This window comes from Betta splendens, chromosome 16, assembly GCF_900634795.4.
Source record: "Betta splendens chromosome 16, fBetSpl5.4, whole genome shotgun sequence".
NCBI classification, from domain to species: domain Eukaryota; kingdom Metazoa; phylum Chordata; class Actinopteri; order Anabantiformes; family Osphronemidae; genus Betta; species Betta splendens.
In genome coordinates this window covers 20,356,962-20,374,903 of record NC_040896.2, presented here as the reverse complement: position 1 = coordinate 20,374,903, position 17,942 = coordinate 20,356,962, and the positions used below count along the sequence as shown (strand labels likewise).

The 17,942-nt window shown below is 49.3% G+C and overlaps 3 protein-coding genes and 1 long non-coding RNA gene across 29 annotated transcripts in view; 1 reads left to right on the top strand and 3 right to left on the bottom strand.

Annotated features, from left to right (window-relative positions):
- The window catches only part of dpys (dihydropyrimidinase), a 29,199-nt gene extending 19,318 nt beyond the window's left edge, over window positions 1-9,881 (top strand). The window contains exons 1-9 of one of the 3 annotated variants that reach the window (XR_008692751.1): window positions 3,821-4,166; window positions 4,377-4,535; window positions 4,675-4,854; window positions 5,371-5,560; window positions 5,966-6,122; window positions 6,242-6,383; window positions 6,795-6,937; window positions 8,435-8,683; window positions 9,000-9,881. Coding sequence is in view for 2 of the 3 variants with exons in the window: in XM_029130370.3 (XP_028986203.1) it covers window positions 3,918-4,166; window positions 4,377-4,535; window positions 4,675-4,854; window positions 5,371-5,560; window positions 5,966-6,122; window positions 6,242-6,383; window positions 6,795-6,937; window positions 8,476-8,683; window positions 9,000-9,059 (1,488 nt within the window). In the remaining variant the exon portion in view is untranslated. Of the gene's footprint in view, window positions 1-3,820; window positions 4,167-4,376; window positions 4,536-4,674; window positions 4,855-5,370; window positions 5,561-5,965; window positions 6,123-6,241; window positions 6,384-6,794; window positions 6,938-8,434; window positions 8,684-8,999 lie in introns of those variants that run through there. The other 2 variants (XM_029130370.3, XM_055502996.1) reach the window with 2 other exon arrangements.
- On the bottom strand, window positions 1,137-7,674 carry LOC129603116 (uncharacterized). Its single transcript, XR_008692752.1, has 3 exons — window positions 7,603-7,674; window positions 3,364-3,450; window positions 1,137-2,460 (listed from the first exon to the last, which is right to left on the bottom strand). It is a non-coding gene; the product is annotated as an uncharacterized LOC129603116 (long non-coding RNA).
- Window positions 9,882-9,922: 41 nt separating the features above from the next.
- Window positions 9,923-12,576, bottom strand: LOC114843154 (dendritic cell-specific transmembrane protein). The gene is made up of 3 exons (XM_029129410.3): window positions 11,409-12,576; window positions 10,993-11,325; window positions 9,923-10,882 (listed from the first exon to the last, which is right to left on the bottom strand). The coding sequence occupies exons 1-3, from the start codon at window positions 12,435-12,437 to the stop codon at window positions 10,811-10,813; spliced, it is 1,434 nt and encodes a 477-aa protein (XP_028985243.1). The 5' UTR covers window positions 12,438-12,576; the 3' UTR covers window positions 9,923-10,810.
- Window positions 12,577-13,187: 611 nt separating this feature from the next.
- Window positions 13,188-17,942, bottom strand: part of rims2a (regulating synaptic membrane exocytosis 2a) — an 88,800-nt gene continuing 84,045 nt past the window's right edge. For all 24 annotated transcript variants that reach the window (XM_055502992.1, XM_055502975.1, XM_055502976.1 and 21 more), the window contains 5 exons: window positions 16,511-16,652; window positions 16,298-16,410; window positions 16,102-16,203; window positions 15,881-16,020; window positions 13,188-15,795 (listed from right to left, as the gene is read on the bottom strand). In XM_055502992.1, coding sequence (XP_055358967.1) covers window positions 15,592-15,795; window positions 15,881-16,020; window positions 16,102-16,203; window positions 16,298-16,410; window positions 16,511-16,652 — 701 coding nt within the window. In that variant the 3' untranslated portion in view covers window positions 13,188-15,591. The remainder of the gene's footprint in view (window positions 15,796-15,880; window positions 16,021-16,101; window positions 16,204-16,297; window positions 16,411-16,510; window positions 16,653-17,942) is intronic.

Below are 17,942 nucleotides of genomic sequence, written 5' to 3'. Positions count from 1 at the left end.
CAATATCCAGGCAGAAGAGGACGAGGAGCGGAAACTCTGCTCAATGGTGCCATCTAGTGGCCGGTGTGCGCCATCCACCGAGCTGCAGCACGAGCTCTCCCCTGCTGCTGTTTCTGAGGAAGTTTGGATAACAATTATCTGTTGTGTTTGCATTAATGTGATTGCTTTGTCTGCAGACTCATCTGACTGCAATTATAAAGAGTAGCATTAAAACACTAATTAATTAACTCAATTGTGGATAGATTGATTAATTCTAAACAAACATGAGATCGCAGCAAGCAAATGAGCTCTGGAGTGCAGATGCATCTGGGAGAGCTGCTGCTGCAGAAGACATTTTGATTATCTGCAGACACATGTAGTTGCAAATCTTTTAATTAGCACCAACAGATAGTGGGAGTAAGTCACTTGTGCAACTATCCTACTCGTTACTCGTAATCATAATTTGGTCAGTTTTAAGGAGGAATGAGTGCGGCGTGCAGCGCCGACAGTGATGGAGGCGAAGCTGAATTGTTCCTAAAGTTGCGCCGCAGATCTGTGCGGCCTGTGTGTGTGTGTGTGTGTGTGTGTGTGTGTGTGTGTGTGTGTGTGTGTGTGTGTGTGTGTGTCTGTGTGTGAAAGCTCACAGTGTGTGTCCACGTGTGTGACAGAGACGGGTCCTGACATGGAAAGTCATCACACAGGAAGAGATAATCAAATTATGATCAAAAGGAAACAGATGGTCACATAAATCATCCATTCACACGTTGGACTGGTGCCTCTGTTACAGAACAATGAATCACTGCCTATCAATGCTAGAATCACAACATGAGAGCTGTTATGAATACAGAACGCTCCTAGCTTCAAACCATAGCAACACATACACCCATATATTTATTTCATTTCAAAAATTAAAGGAGACAGTTTTGGCTCTTGGCTGTTTTGGCCTGTTTTAAATGATTCAAAGTCATTATTAATTTCTCGCTGGTTGATGGGGGGAAGATTTTGAGGAGGAACCGTCATTTGTTCCTGCACAACGCAGACATGCGCCACTGTATCCGCCAAAATGCTGAACTCCTGAACTAAATTTGAATAGGAGGAAGTCAGTCAGCGCTGCCTTTCTCAGTGTGCTGTCAGCATCTGCACATGCAGAAAAGCCTAATCAGAGAGATACCAGTAAAGTGCATGTAATACTTTAGAGATTTAATGCAGTTTTTAATTGGATAGAGGCCCATTATTTTTCAATACAGAAGGGGCACTGAGGCACATAAAGCTCTTGAATATTTTTGCAAATCGTGTTCAACAGCATAATGATTAACCATGGCACTAAATTTGCCTCACAAAATGAAAAGCAAACTTCATGCAAGGCGTAATTTAATTGTTTCCCTTCACATTTTCTGCCTCCCATTGTTGGAAGCTTAACATTTTTAGAGTCTGCTTAACAGCTGCCTTGTGATGCTTGAGCTGCAACAATGTGACTGACAAATGTTTTGAAGTAGCTGCAGACTTCCTGGTGTCTTCATCGGCAAAATGTCAGGGAATCTCACACAACGTTTAGACTTTATTACATAAATATTTGATTCATATAAGGCTGAAAAATACCTTGACATACAGTACTTGATTTTGACCCAATATTACATTTAATAATTACAAATATAAGGAATGTAATAGTTTTAATTTTTTAGCTCATAAACATAAACAACTTTAAGTGCAGTTACACAATAACTTTAATGCTTTAAGTACCAGGAATCTTTGTAAAGTGACACATCCTCATGAATGGTTGAATGCTCCAACTGCACGTTACTGAAAGGAAAGAAATATGCAACACATACGTCAAAGAAAAAAAATTCTTATTAAGCCTTACATTATTCTAAAATTAATTTCCACGCTGGCATATCACAGAATATTGTGTGAGCGTTTCCGCTCTCGTGTGAGCAGTCAGAAGGGCTGTTCAGGTTCCCATTTCAACCTGAGGAGAACACTGCCATCTGGCGGCAGCCCCTGGTAATGCAGAACCACCGGTTTGATGAATCTTTATTATTATTATTAGGAATCATTAAATATGCGTGCTGTGCACCTGACATGCAGAGGTCGTACGGGTTTGTCGCCTTCCAGATTGTTGTAGAAACATGAAATGTATGAATCTGTGCTAATGACTTACTGTGCAGCGTTTGTAGGGTGATGACATTCAGTGACCTGCTCGTCAGCGCACGGTGCTGTCTCGCGTCGCGTGCACAGGACCCTGCAGCGCCCGGGGTCACGGGTGTGAGCCACGTTACAGCACCTGGTGTGCAGGGAGACGGACTCTGCTGTGATCCGGTGGCGGTGAGCACGCTAAGGGCACAGCTGCCCCAAAGTTTGGATGTGCTGCCGTTTCAGAATGGGTCCGGCCCCGGTAAAGGAGCAGAGTGATGGATGTCAGTCTGTGGAGGAGATGGTGATGGTGGACAGGTGCACCTCAGGGGTGGTGTCTGTCTGTGAAGGCTAATAGAGAGATCATAAAGAGACTATAGAGACATTCAGCCATAGTCAATCAACTAGAATCTAGAAACACAATCTACAGATGAAACAGGGAACAAGGAGAAACAGGACATTTTAACCTGATGACACAGTAAGAGGAGCGTAATCTGGCTCTCCCACATCTGTGCTGCAGCGCCTCTGAACCCGTTTGCCGGCGCTCCGTAAACAAGTCTCTCCTTGCTGGAGCGGAGAGCGCTGATAATCTGCCTGAGCTCCATCTTATGTCACGTTTCCCTGCCCTTCTAATGCCAGCGCCGGGCGCCGCGCTGGCGCGGCCCCACAGACATCTGCGTTGGTTTGCGTGAGGAAATAAGCAACGATAACAACAGCCTTTCTCTAAATCCAGCAGAATGGCAACTTTCCTCATTCAACAACGCGGGGACTTCTGAGGAGATGCCATTGCTGCTTCATTGGTTTTTTCACTCCCTCTGATTACTCCTCTCATCTTATGTAAATCCTCTTAAGTCACATGTTATTGTTTATTGCAACTGTGAAGGTTAGGTGTTCCTAAGCCCTGTGCGCACGCTTATCTCGCCGCCGCATGCATCTTTGTCTCTCCAATGTGTCTTGTTTTGCTAATACACTAATGGATGGGGAAAGTTGTCTGGACTGATGCGGCACAGACAAACCAATCCACTGCAGTCAAATGCTAATCTCTCCCAGTGGCTAACAACTCTTCATGAAAGAGAGGCAGCTGCATGCTCCAGGGATATCACCGCGTTATCACAGGCCTGCTGCATTTTGGGGGATTTTTTTTTTATTAAAATAGTCAATATCAACAAAGCACTTTCTGGGCTCCAGTTCTGTGGAGTGAGTTTGTGTTTCCAGTGGACGAGGTCACGCTGGAGCGCGTGAGAAGGTACTAACCTGTGTGGAGCAGACGTAGCCCGGTTGCAGTGACCCCGGGTCAGCTGGGAGGGCGGGGGGAGCTAAAGGGGTGAGGCTGACGAGGACCTGAGGAGGAAAATGATGCATGAACGAGATGAGCTGACAGTAATGACGGGGGGCGTGGGAAAGTGATTCCTTACCCATACGCTCCATCCTCCATTTTTGTAGTCCATAAATTTGACAAGACTACAGCCAAAAAGTCAAACTTACCTCAAGTGTTCACACTAGTCTGGCCTGTAAACATGATCGGACATTGGCTTCTTTAGAATCACTGTTTAATTTTTGAATGGTAATAACTCAATCTAGTTTCACCAGGTTTTGGCCCATTTAATGTATGTATGTACAGGTTGTTGAATAATCATGAATGCTCGGCTGCTTTTTTTGTTGACGTTCTTGTGTCACATGAACTTTGGAGCTGACCTGCATTAACAGTGGAGGTTAGTCACAGTTTAGCCACTGCACAGTCAGAGCAGCGCGGGAGCTGCTGCGTTTTGCTAGTGAGAGTAGCTGAGGGTTTGACTCTGAAGTCACAAATGGCCACGGGTGGAATCCTGATCAAAGGAGGTAAAGTGGTCAACGAGGACTGCTCCACGTTCAGCGACGTCTACATAGAAAACGGGAAAATCGCCGAGGTGGGGCCGGACCTGCAGGTCCCGGCGGGGGCGCGGGTCATCGATGCCACCGGCAAACTGGTGATTCCCGGCGGCATCGACACGCACACGCACATGGAGCTGGCGTTCATGGGCACAAAGGCTGTGGACGACTTCCACATCGGCACCAAGGTGAAGCTCCTCCACTCCCACTCCAGAGCTACAGCAAAGTAGGATTTAGTCCAAGCTGCGCGTGTGTGTATACGAGCAAAACGAGTGATTGAAGCCATTTGCCAGGTTTGACCTCTGACCCCTGATCTGCAGCTTTAGAAGCAGAAGCTGTGAGTGCGTCCGTGCTCACGTGTTAATCTTTGACTCACTGGTTAATGTGTGTTTCCCCAGGCCGCTCTGGCTGGAGGCACCACCACCATCCTGGACTTTGTCATCCCCCAGAAAGGCAAGTCCCTCCTGGAGGCCTACGAGCGCTGGCGGAACACGGCCGACCCCAAGGTCTGCTGCGACTACTCGCTGCACGTCGCCGTCACGTGGTGGAGCGAGCAGGTGATCGAGCGCGGCGGCGCCGAGCGCGGCGGCGCCGAACGCGGCGGCGCCGATCCATCGCCATCAGGCCACGCCCGCTTTAGGCGGCGGCTACGTCGGATTCCTGTGTTCATACAGATACAGCTGTTTGCATCTGCAGGTCGGGAGGGAGATGGAGACGCTGGCAAAGGAGAAAGGGGTCAACTCCTTCAAGATGTTCATGGCCTACAAGGACGTGTTCATGCTGGCTGACGCAGAGCTCCTCGCCGCCTTCTCCCGCTGCAGGGAGATCGGAGCCATAGCTCAGGTGCACGCTGAGAACGGGGACCTGATCGCAGAGGTCAGTGCAGCCAATGCCGGGAGGCACCTCCTGCCCTCAGCTGTGGGGCTGATGCTCATGCAAACACACACCCCAGCACGGACTGGATCACGCTGTGTCAGGCCCACGCTGGGTAAATACTGCCTGCGTGGTTATTGTTTAACCCGGAGGGATCAACTGAGGCAGGAAGGTGAAGAGTTTGAATTTCAGAATGGAAAGATCTAAGTGTGCTGATGCTGCTGCTTCTAAGGCTCCAAAAACAGCTGCTTCATTAAACTTTAAAACTGCAGATTTACATGTATTCACCCTACCGGCTTTTATTTAGACGTCATGGCGATAGTTCGCCACTAGGGGGAAGCAAATACTAGAACGGAAGGTCTAAATATGGAAACGTGAGTCTTGCTTTTAGTAGAAAGCGTGTCTCCACTCATCCAGGTCTCGCTATAGATGCAGGGTTCATCCTATTCATATTATTACAGCCCTTTAGCTGCAATCGCTGCGAACGTGCTCCATCCTGCCCTTTGTGCCGCCCACCAGGGGGCCAAGAAGATGCTGTCCATGGGCATCACGGGGCCCGAGGGCCACGAGCTGTGCCGGCCCGAGGAGGTGGAGGCCGAGGCCACGCAGAGGGCCGTCACCATCGCCCACTCGGTCAACTGCCCGCTGTACGTGGTGCACGTGATGAGCAAGTCTGCGGCCAAGGTTGTGGCCGCGGCGCGCAGAGGCGGTGAGTGAGGCCTCTGCTGCCACCTGCTGGCTGAACGCACACATGCACGCAGATGTGGGGCTGGGTTGCATGGCCACAGTGTTTATGCTAGTCATTTTCATTTCCTGTTGATTTACAGGAATTATTGTTAGATTAGATTAGAGCCAAATGTCTCTCTCTCTCTCTCTCTCCCTCTCTCTCTCTCTCTTTCCCTCTATATCTCTCTCTCTCTCTCTCTCCCTCGCTCTCTCTCTCTTCCTCTCTCTCTCTCTCTTGCTCTCTCTCTCTTTCTCTCTCTCTCTCTTTTCCTCTCTCTCTCTCTTTCTTCCTCTCTCTCTCTCTCTTGCTCTCGCTCACTTTCCCTCTCTCTCTCTCTCTCTCTCTCTCTCTCTCTCTCTCTCTCTCTCTCTCCCTCTCCCTCTCCAGGCCGTGTGGTGTTCGGGGAGCCCATTGCAGCTGGGCTGGGCACAGATGGAACCCACTACTGGCACAAGGACTGGGCCCATGCCGCTGGCTTCGTCATGGGCCCCCCCCTGCGGCCCGACCCCAGCACCCCTGGGTATCTTATGGATCTGCTGGCCAAGTAAGAACCTCGGAGCAGGAGGCATTACACAACAGATGTGTACACGCAGACTAGAGTTTACACAAACGCCACTGGAGCTGTGATTCATTCCGGTGTCTCTGTCGCCGTCCGTCCACTAGCGACGACCTCAGCGTGACGGGAACGGACAACTGCACCTTCTCCGTGTGCCAGAAGGCTCTGGGTAAAGACGACTTCACCAAGATCCCCAACGGCGTGAACGGCGTGGAGGACAGGATGTCTGTGATCTGGGAGAAGGGAGTGGTACGACGCTGAAGCAGCCGACTGCCCTCAAAGGCATCACATGAGCACAAGCAGCACTGTTTGCAGAGGCCGGAGGTGGACGCGTCCACTGTGATGCATGAGCCTGACTACTAGTGATTACTCATCTTGCAATGAGGGCATTTTTCCATGAATCATGTGCAAATAGGAGTAAAACTAAAATCCTAGCTTACAGGGCGCCATGTTAAATCAGGAGGGCCCTGCTGGGCCTCTGCACAGTACAGAGAGTGGATGTATGGAAAAAAAACACGCTCTCAGGTTTCCTGACACAGTCGGCGTTGCTTGATGCAACAGCGAGCATCAGCCCCACAGTTACAGTTTGAGCCCAGACCTCACGTCTGCTGATTCTCCACATAACGCTGCTGCGTGCGTTTCGCCCCCCTTTCTCCTTAGCACAGCGGCAAAATGGACGAGAATCGATTTGTGGCCGTCACCAGCAGCAACGCGGCCAAAATCTTCAACTTCTACCCGCAGAAGGGCCGCATCGCCAAGGGCTCGGATGCTGATGTGGTTGTGTGGGACCCCAGATCGACAAGGTGAGGACCCGGCTGGAGCCACTCAGCAAACTGGGGGGGCACACGCGCTTCTAAACGCTGCATTATCTGTGCGCCTTTTTTAGCAGAGCCATCAGCAGTTTGGACTGCAGATGGTGCTGCTGAAACAGCCGAGCCCTCGGTTTAACGCGGTAAACGGACTTTAAGTCTAAAAGGAGAAGCGACGCGTCTTTTATCTCGTGCCACCTCGACGCACGCGCTAATCCCGTTATTTCCCGTTATGAGCGTCGTCGCCCGTCAGCGGCTGCGAATTAAAGCCTGGGAAATAAAAACGGATTCTCTTTAGGAGGGGTGATGATTTCTAGTTCACGTGTGGTGATGTTTTTGACTCACTTATATAAGATGGATGCAAACGGCACCGTAAAGATGACAAACAACTCACGCGGGAGCTGAGCCAGTTTTCGTGGCACAGAGTGTGGAGTCTATTTTCAGGAGCGGGCTCAGGATTGCATCCTCTCCTTATTATCACAGATAAAGGGGGGGGGGGGGGGGGGCGCACGCACAGACACAGAGGACAGTCTGCATTCCAGCAGCGTGTACTGTAGCTTACGTAAGAACCTGGGCCCTTAGGGGAAGTCACTGAGCGCTGATGTGAATTGGAGAAGAACAAATTCCGGCCCAGTGTAATTTGCTGTAAATAAACTCACTGGTGAAACAGGAAGTGCTTCACGCGGAGCAGCGCAACGTTTCCTTCCCTTCCTCCTCGGACGCGACCCGATTGCTTCCTCGTTAGAGCGCGCGCCCGTCTCCCGCGTGCGCGCGCGCGTCTGCAGATGCTACAGCGCCTTTCAAGCGCGAGAGGAGTCTTCACGTCTGACTGCCGCCGCCGCAAAGTCATGTGTGAAACGGCGTGATTAGCCGCCTCCGGCGCAAGTATCGCTCCAAGGCGTCCGGGACCAAGGGGCCACAAACGGTTGCGTAACCGCGGACGCTGCGTTGTGTCCCATTAAAACGAGGACGCGTCTTGGAAGCGCGGAGCTCCACGCGGAAGCAGCTGCTGCGAGAGGCCAGATGTGGAAAAGAGAGTGAGAGAGAGTGAGAGAGAGAGAGAGAGAGAGAGAGAGAAAGAAGCTGGACTGTTTGATTTGGCGTCTTTCAGCTCAACCTTCTGCTTTTCCTGACAGCATTTTTCTCTTTGCCAGATGATTTCCAGCTAATTGAACCCTGAAACATGTTTACTACAAACATACACACAACATTACCACGAGTCAGCGCTGAACACACTCAGAGGTGCAGCATCCTAGAAATGAACGAGTTGCAAGTGTAGTTTCTTGCCTGTATATTCAGACTGTGCGGATCAAGGGCGTAGTTAAAGTTCCAGAGAAGAGAACAGCGTTACATAAATAATACATAGCATCGCTTGTTGCTGCAGTGTGTGAGAACACGCTGGCCTGATTCAATCAGATCCAGATGAGGAGGAGGCACATTAGGCCTCGCTGTGTCTCCAGCTTCAGCGCTGATTAGCTCATCCTCTCACAGCGTGGCTCTAACGCCCACCCCCCCCCCCAAACTCCCGGCAGGACGATTTCAGCCAGAACCCACCACCAGGCCGTGGACTACAACATCTTCGAGGGCATGCAGTGCCACGGCGTGCCCGTGCTCACCGTGTCCAGGGGCGCGGTGGCGTACGAGCGCGGGCTGCTGAGCGCGACGCCAGGCCATGGCCGCTTCATCCACAGGAAGCCGTTCTCCCAGTTCGTTTACAAGAGAATCGAGCAGAGGGAGCAGGTCGGTCCAGTCCCACAGAAAACATGCCACTTTAATACAGTAGCGGTGTCTGTAAGAAATAGATCAGGTGGATGTTTCACTTGACTGCTCAGTTCTTTGATGCATTTAAGCATTTTCCAGCTCGTTGTTTGGAGATACAGAAGCTTTACATTCACCACAGTCTAATTCTAGGGGGTAAAACATTTTTTTAGGTTGACATCAGCTTTTGTTAAATGATCAATCAAACACAAGTGACTGCTTTACAACTAAGCATCTTGAATAAGCAGCCAGATGCTGACGTGCTGCTGTAAACTCACCTCAACCTTTGCGCCTGTAGGTGGGAAAACCTTCAGCTGTGGTCAGAGAGCCGTACACGGGCCAAGTCGTATCCGTGTGAGCGACCAGCACCTCATCAGAGTCCAAAGTCACAACAACGGCCTTCAACACAGTTCACAGCTGGTGACAGTTTAACATACAGTAGTGTGTGTGTGTGTGTGTGTGTGTGTGTGTGTGTGTGTGTGTGTGTGTGTGTGTGTGTGTGTGTGTGTGTGCGTGTGTATGTCAGGCTTCCAGGTCAGCTCTGCTTCTTGCACAGGTCACTGGAACCTCTGCTCGTTGTGACATACATTACGTAATCGCAGCAAGAAAAAAAGGGCTCATGCATGATTTCATGCCGAGAACGACCCATGGGATGATTAGAAAGCCGGATGTTTCATCAGGACATTTAAATGTTGACGACTGTGTAATTAAAGGCACTCGCGACCACATGAAGTGTGAATGCGCCTGATTCTGCGTTCGCTAAATCACAGCCTCTTCTTCTGAGGCGCTTGTTGCCGTGGGTAACAGGGCCGACGTTCTTCACCCAGAGCGTCGGTTCCTTTGATTCAATATTCAGTAAATTGCAGTGACACGCGTGAAGCATTACAGTTTATTTTGCCGACCCAGATTAACTCCGCATTTGCATATTCATTATCACACGGGCTCCAGCCGTGCCCATGTACGGGCGCCAGTCAGCGCTTTCCCGCCGGAGCAGCCGGCATCGCGGGGCTGCTTCCCATTGGGCCGGTGCGCTGGCGTAGTGAAGAGCCGCAGGGTCAGATGAGACACGATGTGAGCTCATTGGGTCGCCACACGGGTCAGCAGCAGTGTGTGCGTCACAGGAGGTCCACTCATCCTGCAACGCCACCACTTCCTCCTCTTCTCATGCCTGGTTTACGGTTGGCAGCTTGGGAGGATTTGTGATGAAATGTGAGTGTAGTATATGTGGATAGATAGACATTTATTAAATACAGGGATCCATGGGATTTAAAACAAACAAACAAACAAACAAACAAACAAGCAAACAAGCAAACAAACAAACAAACAAACAAACAAACAAACAAACAAACAAACAAGCAAACAAACAAACAAACAAACAAACAAACAAACAAACAAACAAACAAACAAACAACACAGTGATGTTTGTACGTGGAATAAATGTCCCGGGCTTCACTCATGTTACTGGAGCGGCTCACTTTAATGTAACCAGCCGTGCACACGTCTGTCATGCTCTGATCATCTTCCCACATGTGTAGCTACACGCTGACACTCAGCAGCAACAAAACACAAACATAACTGAATCTTTGTCCACGAGCTGCCGGTCATCATTTGCAAAGTCATCATTTTACTTTGACTTGGCTGGAAATGAATAATACACTAAGAAAGAACTAGATGAAATGATGCTTTTGATTCCTTTAGAAATAAATTTATAATTTCCTGTTTTCATGTGGGTTGTGCTCAGGCTCATCACGCAATATGTCATCTGCCTTGTTACTGCCTTGTTACGTGATTAAGGTGATGTAATATGTGAGATTCCCAAGCAGTAAAAGGAAACTTGCTGAGTGCTCAGCCACAGTTAAGTAACTATTGTCACACTGACCTGTTATGTCACACGATGTGATTTACTTTAATGAACCACAGCGTACAAAGTGAGGCCAGAGCAGGAGTGAGACATAATATTTTAGCAGCACATTTATTATTAATAAATATTATCTTACAAAAACATTAGACAACATTAAAATAAAAACTTAATAAATAAATAAATATAAAAAACAAAATGACATGTTAATTTCTGAACCCTTCTAATGTCTCTAGTGAGATGTGAACTCTTCAAACGGTACAGGAAATGTTGGATACTGGACTTTCCTTAGGTTGAAAGAGCAGCGGACACCAAAACTCAGGCTGGAAAGAGGAGACAATGAAAATTATTATTATTGTTGTTATTATTGTTATTATTATCAATTATCATCATCATCATCTGTCTGCACCACCAAACAGCTGGGAGCACACACCTTCCTGAGGAGGGCCTTCACGCTGCAGGGCCGTCTCTGCCTCCGCCTGTCTGACCTCCTCTGCAGGATTTCTTCGTGCAGGTGCTCCGCCCTCTTTTCCGCCGCGCCGGGGAAGAAGCGCTCGCACACCCGCAGCCTGAGCTGCGACATCCTGCCGGCGGCGACGGCCATGAGGAGCAGGGCGAGGAGGATGGCGGCCAGCGGGCAGATGGAGCTGTGCAGCAGGAGCTTGGCTTCAGGGAGGCACTGCTTCTCGAACAAGGTCACGGAGTAGGAGAAGTCCTTCTCGCGCCGCTCGCCAGCCAACGGGACTCCGGCGAGAGTGAAAATCTCCTGGAGACAGAGAGGAAGGAAGCGGGGAGTCAGCGGGCGCCTGGAAGAACACACCCCAAGGCCGCGTGGGTGCCGGCACCTACCGTGATGCCCGTGAGCAGCGGGACGTGGAACGGCTCCAGCTCTGACAGCTTCACGGTTACGACGTTCACAAAGTAGTACATCAGGGCGTCCACCATGATGATCACCGCCCAGTGCACGAGATAGGAGGCGACCGGGCGCATGAACCTCAGTACGGCCCGGGCGTCTGTGGCCGTGGCACGGGCGCTGTACAGCCTCTCCTCCTCGGCCGTGAGCGGGAACACGGAGGGCCTTCCTTCAACCCTCTGCCTCTCGTCCAAACGCAGCAGCCGCGTGGTGACGCACCTGTTCTTGTACTTCACGTCGTTGCGGTATCTCTTCATGTGCAGGACTATGAGCACCAGGAGCACCAGGAGGCTGACGGCAGGGAACAGCCGGCTGGTTACCGAGGAGACGGTGGCGGTCAGGGACTGCACGTATTTGACGGTGTCGTTCAGCTTCTGCTCCGCCTCCGCCAGCTTCTCCCTGAACCTCTCCGACTCCAGTCTGGGTGAGACTCTGAGCCGGGAGTCAAGTTTCCCTAGGACCAGGTCTGTCTTCAGCATGTCTCCGATCCACCTCAGCATCTCGACGTAGTTCCTAAAAGGCGCAGCGATGGAGGCTTTCTTTGCCTTCAGGTTGCACACCATGCTCCCGGCCAGGGCCGCGAGGTTCTCCAGAGCGTTGCGGATGTTCTTAAGGATCACCAAGCTGGTCCCAGCGGCGAGCAGCAGGCTGCGGCTCTTCTTTATGAAGACGGAGATCACGAACAGCGTCCCCAAGCACCTCACCCGCTTTGAGAGGAACAGAGCCACGATCAGAAGAGTCCCGAAGCAGCCGGCGACGCCTCCGGCCACGGCCGAGTCGTAGCCCAGCGTGAAGAGCAGGTAGAGGAGGAGCAGGGCGCTGAGCAGGAGGCTGAAGAGGCTGCAGGCCAGCAGGAGGACGGCCGTCGGGCCAGCGCCGTGCCTCCTATCACCGGTAAAGACCTCCACCGTCAGATGAGCAAAGTCCCCAAGGGTCCTCTGGGCTGCAGCCCACGGACGTATCATCCTGGATGTGAGGACTCAACGCTAGAAAGGTCCAAACTGAGAGAAAGGAGGAATGCTAGGACGCCAATATAGGAGAACGTCTGGGTCCAAACTCACGCTAGCTAGAAGCTCTCTGAGCTCTGTTCATTTGGCGAAGGCAAATGTCTAATTCTGTGCATTTAGCTTTGCGCCTCCTTAAATACTGACAAAAACAGGAACCCACAGAACCCAGTGACTTGTCACTTCCCAGTCCCTATTTTTTGAACCAAAAGCAGAAGCAAACGCCGAGTAGAAGGACTGACTGTGACTGATGGCGTGACCCAGTTCTATACATTACATCAGCAAGGCACGCTACACAAAGCTACAGCTGAAGCTGCGTGCGTCTGCTTTTCACAGATGGAGGGAACGACTGCTGTATGACTTCCATTCATAACTATGATGGCCTCAGAAATGTCACAAGTGTTTACCAACGCGTTGTGTGCGTCTCTCCAAAGCTGGTGGAGCAGCCAATACTCCAGCACTTAAATAGCTGAGAAGCTTTCAGAGCGTTTCTCTGGTTCTATTATTTTTTATAATATATAGATATATATTATATATGTATATATACATATATAATAAATATATTATATTTGGTCCACTGTGTTGTTATTTACTGTATGTGGTTTTGAAGGTGATCACGTTTCATTATAGTGTCACCATTACGTCATTGTAAGTCACTGTATTGCACCATGTCTGTGTGCGTGTGCTTGCATTATCACTCGACACCCAGCATCAGTGTAATATCAATTTTTTTATTTTTAATTTGAAAAATAACTTACATAAATCTCTGTACTCAACCATACTTAACCAAGACATGGCCTTGGCATTAACACATTGCACCAAAAAGAGAAAATGAAAAGGCATTCAAAAGGATAAATAACAATGTCTTTGTCATGGTGAGGCATTTTTCCTGCTCCAGAAGAGGCCGTCAGTCTATTCATGGTGTCTTGTTTATTCAAAGTTTGACATCTAAAGGTATGTACAATGAAAATTCAAATGAAAATATATAATGTAGCCTGTTACAGCCACCGTTTTCTCGGACACTGACACATTGTCGTCACCTGGAAGAGAAATAATGCCTCACTTCAATTTCATTCAGACATACTGCAACTATGTGCTTCCCAGAAGTGAGAAGCATTTATAATTACTAAAAATAGAAAATAAAAAATAAACTGGTATTGGCTTTTAAATAAAACTAACAAAAATATAGTAAATTAATTTCATTTTCATTAAAACAAGAAAAAAAACATTTTCTGTGGCAATGTCCCTTACTTGTGATTAGCTCATCTTCACAAACCGTGCCTGTAAGATTGAATCACGGCGACGCACATCCGGTGCGTCTGCTGCCGCTGAATTCGGTGTAGAGCTCTTGCTGTACTAGTACAGATTATTTTTGCATGTTTGTAGACAATACTGAAAGAAAAAAAAATACACTTGCAATCACAACTGTTTCCTCGACCTCCATTAAATATAAAATAGTTTCCTTGTCACTTTTTTTTTTAATTCTCAAAAACCTGAAAGAAAACATGAGCTCGGGAGGGTGTGGAATGTTTTCGTCAAAACGTCAATAAGTGGCCGCGGAACGGCCCAGAACTAATTTGCTGCAGAGTTCAATTAAGGTGAGGGAGAAAAGTAATGGAGTTGACATGCACTGTACAAGAAACTGCAAAAATTCCAAATATCATCTTTATCAAAACATGCTGAGTTACTGTAAGGTGTGCCCAAGCCATGTTGCAGAAAACCCTTTTCAACATGCTTGTTAAACAAATCAAATCCAAAGTAAAAGACCTATTGAAACCATACAGAAGTGTAAAAGAACCGACGGTCCGAAAACCTGGACGACGTCAGGGGACTGAACAAGGAGCGGTGAGTCGTACAATGAGAAGAACCCTGGGACAAGGAAGAGAAAGAGAAACGTACAATTTGCACATAATGTTGATCTTCATAAGGCCTGAGCCTTTTTAAGAGGAAATAAATCTTTACATTTATTTTCATTATCACTTCTTGTCACATAAACATTTTCTGTAGGTTACTCCAAAGGTTTCCTTTAGCTTTTCCTTCTCTGCGAGTCTGCAAAATACCGACTCATGAATCGGTCGAAGGAATGAGAAACAATGCATTTTTTTTTATCGCCGTGTTGCATTCACTCCCCTTGAAAACCATGCACTAGTTTAAAAAAAATACAAATTATTGAAATGGCTGATCTGTTTTGTTTATTTTTAATCTTTTTTTGCATGTTGCAGCCTCAAGAAAATAATTGTCTTTTTTTATTTAGCTAAATTTGTGTCCATGCAAATGAACTGATAAAGGAAAAAAAAGAAACTTTTTTTTCTAATTTAATTTTCATACAATATATCAACAGAGAAAGAATGATGGTAGATTGTACATCTTTTCACGGGGTTTAGATCGTTACTGTATATTCTGCAGTGTTGATGGGAGCCACTTCAGTATTGCCTAAGATTTAGTCTGGCGGGTCACCAGTGTGGTTCAACTGAATGCATAAACATAGAGTATGGGCCGGGTGTGTCAGGGTGGGGGGTGGGGGGTTGGAACGAGCTGGGACACACCTCACCCAAAGTGATGGTCTGCAAAACTCCATCTATTTAGCTAGGTCGGTTGGCGTGGCATGACCAAGCGTCTGGTTAGAAACAAGTTGCCCCCTTTGGAAACAAGTACACTGACATAGAAATAAAAGAAAAAAGAAAAGAAAAAGAAAAAAAATGAAAGCGAAACATTTATTTTTCATTCGAAAAGGGCTTTTGTAGAACGCGAAGTGGTTCCCAGTACTGACCCCCATGGCTTCGAATTGGATGAAAACCTGGAACTGACTGATTCCTCGTGCTAAGAAGTTCAATCCAGGTTCCTCCAAAAAAAAAACAAAAAAACAAAAAAAAAAAAAACAGGAAAAAAAACGCCCGGCATTCCCGGCATTCTCCGGCCACCGGGCGCTCGCGCGCGACAACGTTTTCGCCGTGTGCACACTGTGCGCAACGTTTTTGCTCAAAAGACAGGATCACGTTTGCGCCCCTAGAAACAGGCTCAGAAGACACAACATCAAGCATGCAGTGTAACCGGGGGAGCGTGACCTGCGATCGCAACACTGGCTGCTACAACAAGGCTATCAGTCCGCACGCTGCTATGACCGAGAGAAGCTGTCCAGGGACGATTGGGAAGCTCTTCTTGTCAGCGGGGCCAGCGTAGGGTCCACCAGCGAGGAGGGAGGAAAGAGCTTGAACCAGCCAATCACCATGTTGGACAGGTCCAACTCGTCTAACAGTATCTGAACTGCTCCCATGAACGATTTATGGTCCATGCGTCCATAGTCACCCCACACTATGACCTGCAGGGATGAAATGGAAACAAATCCTTACTTTAGGCACAGGCACTATAGAAACAGATGGCTCTGCACCTCTGTCTCTTCTTACCTGTAAGACCTTCCCTCCTGGACTCTCCTCAAACGGCAGTTGCTGCTGGTAAAGAGGGTCCAAGGTTTTTCTTGCTACTTTTGTTTTCTTTTTGGCTATGCAGGCGCCATTTTCCAAAAGGTAGACCTTTACATATGGTGCTGAGGGGAGAGGCCACGACGCGTTACACAAAGCGTTATGACATTTGACAGTGCGACATGAGAGCTGAGAGCTGACGGTACCTGGCAGTGCCTTGGAACCTGGTTTTCCCACAAGGCCACGGGCTCTGATGACCTCCACCTCCAGTGCTCCCTTCTTCTCCACCATACCGATCTGGATGTCACCTGAAGAACAAATGCCAGATATGAATACGTCCCCTAAGCAAAACTATGGTCATGTGATGATTGATGTCCGACTGTAAGCGCCATTCACACTCACCCATAGATGGTGTAGCCAACGTCTGCCTTCCGACCAGCTGAGCGGGACCCAGACCATCCAGGAAGTCGCTGAACTGAGCGTCTGAGGAGAGCCTCACACCCGGGAAGATAAGACTGAAACACAGAAACACAGGGGTTACGGTGATGACGAAGGGGAGCAGGAGCATCCAATGTATCGCCTGCCGTGGGTCCGTCCTCAGTGTCTGCTGCTTACTTTCCCTCGGAGCTGTAGCTGTTCATGCTGCCGTCCGTGGACTCCCGGCTGGCCTGCCGAGTCATCCGGCTCCTCATCTCCACCGCCAGGCCCGTCTCCGTGCTCCTCTGGATCGTGCTGCGCAACTTCTTACCTCCCGCTTCTGCACACAGCGACGCATGCCAAGGAAAGAGGCACAGGGAGAAAGAGACATAGGCTGTCAGGCCCCGGTGTTGCATCGTCCGCTGACTGAATGAGCGAGGGGGAATTGACTGATCCATTATTACTGACACAGCTGTGCTGTCAGCGGCACACGGAAAGGACAACAGACCCATCACCTGAACGCCACGGCCGCCGCGTGCTGCCGTACAGTTCTCACGCAACCCTCCAAACCGCCGCGGGCCTTATGGGAGTCGTAGCGAGTCCACGCTCCACCTACAAGCATCCGGCGCCTGATCCAAGGTGACAGCTGACTCCCCCATTAGCCCCACCGCTGCTCACCCGCACCCGGCCTCCCTGACAGGCCGTGTGCGGGGCCCACGTGGCTGCGCCTCTGGCCGTCACACGCGTGCCTCCGCACAGACCGTCCGGGCGCCGGCGCCGCGTTCCAGCGCGGACGACATCAGCTCCAGCTCGCAGGTCACGTCTAGGCGACGCCATCAGTGGCGCTTTGTGCTGCTTCCCTGCCTTGAAATCTCTGCTTTTCAGCTGGCGTCCGCCTCCACTTCCTGCTCTTTAGGAGGCGACAATAGGAGCTGCAGCTCAGAGGTCGTCTCTGACGTCAGCAGCACAACACACATCGTGAAGCGATCACTGATCGGCAGCGACGCAGACGCACCGTTCTCAACCTGACAAACATTCACAGTGCTGGTTTTTCCCTGATTGCCCTGCACAAACCTGTACAGCATCTCAGCCCAAAGGCCGTGGCTTCTTTGAACAAACATCAATGCTCCATTTTGCAGGTGAGGTTCATCCGTCAGCGATGACGCCAGAGGGAGAACATCGCAGCCGAGCACTTTCGCAAAGTCCAGTGTCTGGCGGGTCTGAAGCAGCAGAAGCTGAGCCCGAGCCAAGAAGGGTCACGGCCCCGCCAGACGGTAAAAGACGGCGGCGGAGCCAGTGGAGCTGCTCAATCGGCCCCCGTGGACGCGGCGTCAACATAAACATACGCAGCAGGCGTCATCGCTACTGCTTCATTTCACTCTCTGATAAAATATGAATAAAAACCCAACAAACTCATCCACACTACGTGTATATATAATATAATATATTAGCAAACACATCCACATTAACTGGTGGCAGCAGCAGTAAATGAGGCATCGAGTCTAATTCAACTAATCCATCATTTGTGACACGCATGCGAAGAGAATCATTTTCAATTCATAATATTTCAGGAAAACATGCAAAACCCCAATAATATCCTATTCAAACTACGCCGAGATTCTAATGAAAC

Coding starts and splice junctions, on each gene's coding strand:
- LOC114843154 (XM_029129410.3), bottom strand. CDS start 12,437: ATGATACGTCCGTGGGCTGCAGCCCAGAGGACCCTTGGGGACTTTGCT. Junction 11,326..11,408: donor CGCTGCTCACGGGCATCACG/GTAGGTGCCGGC, acceptor CTCTGTCTCCAG/GAGATTTTCACTCTCGCCGG. Junction 10,883..10,992: donor TGAAGGCCCTCCTCAGGAAG/GTGTGTGCTCCC, acceptor TCCTCTTTCCAG/CCTGAGTTTTGGTGTCCGCT.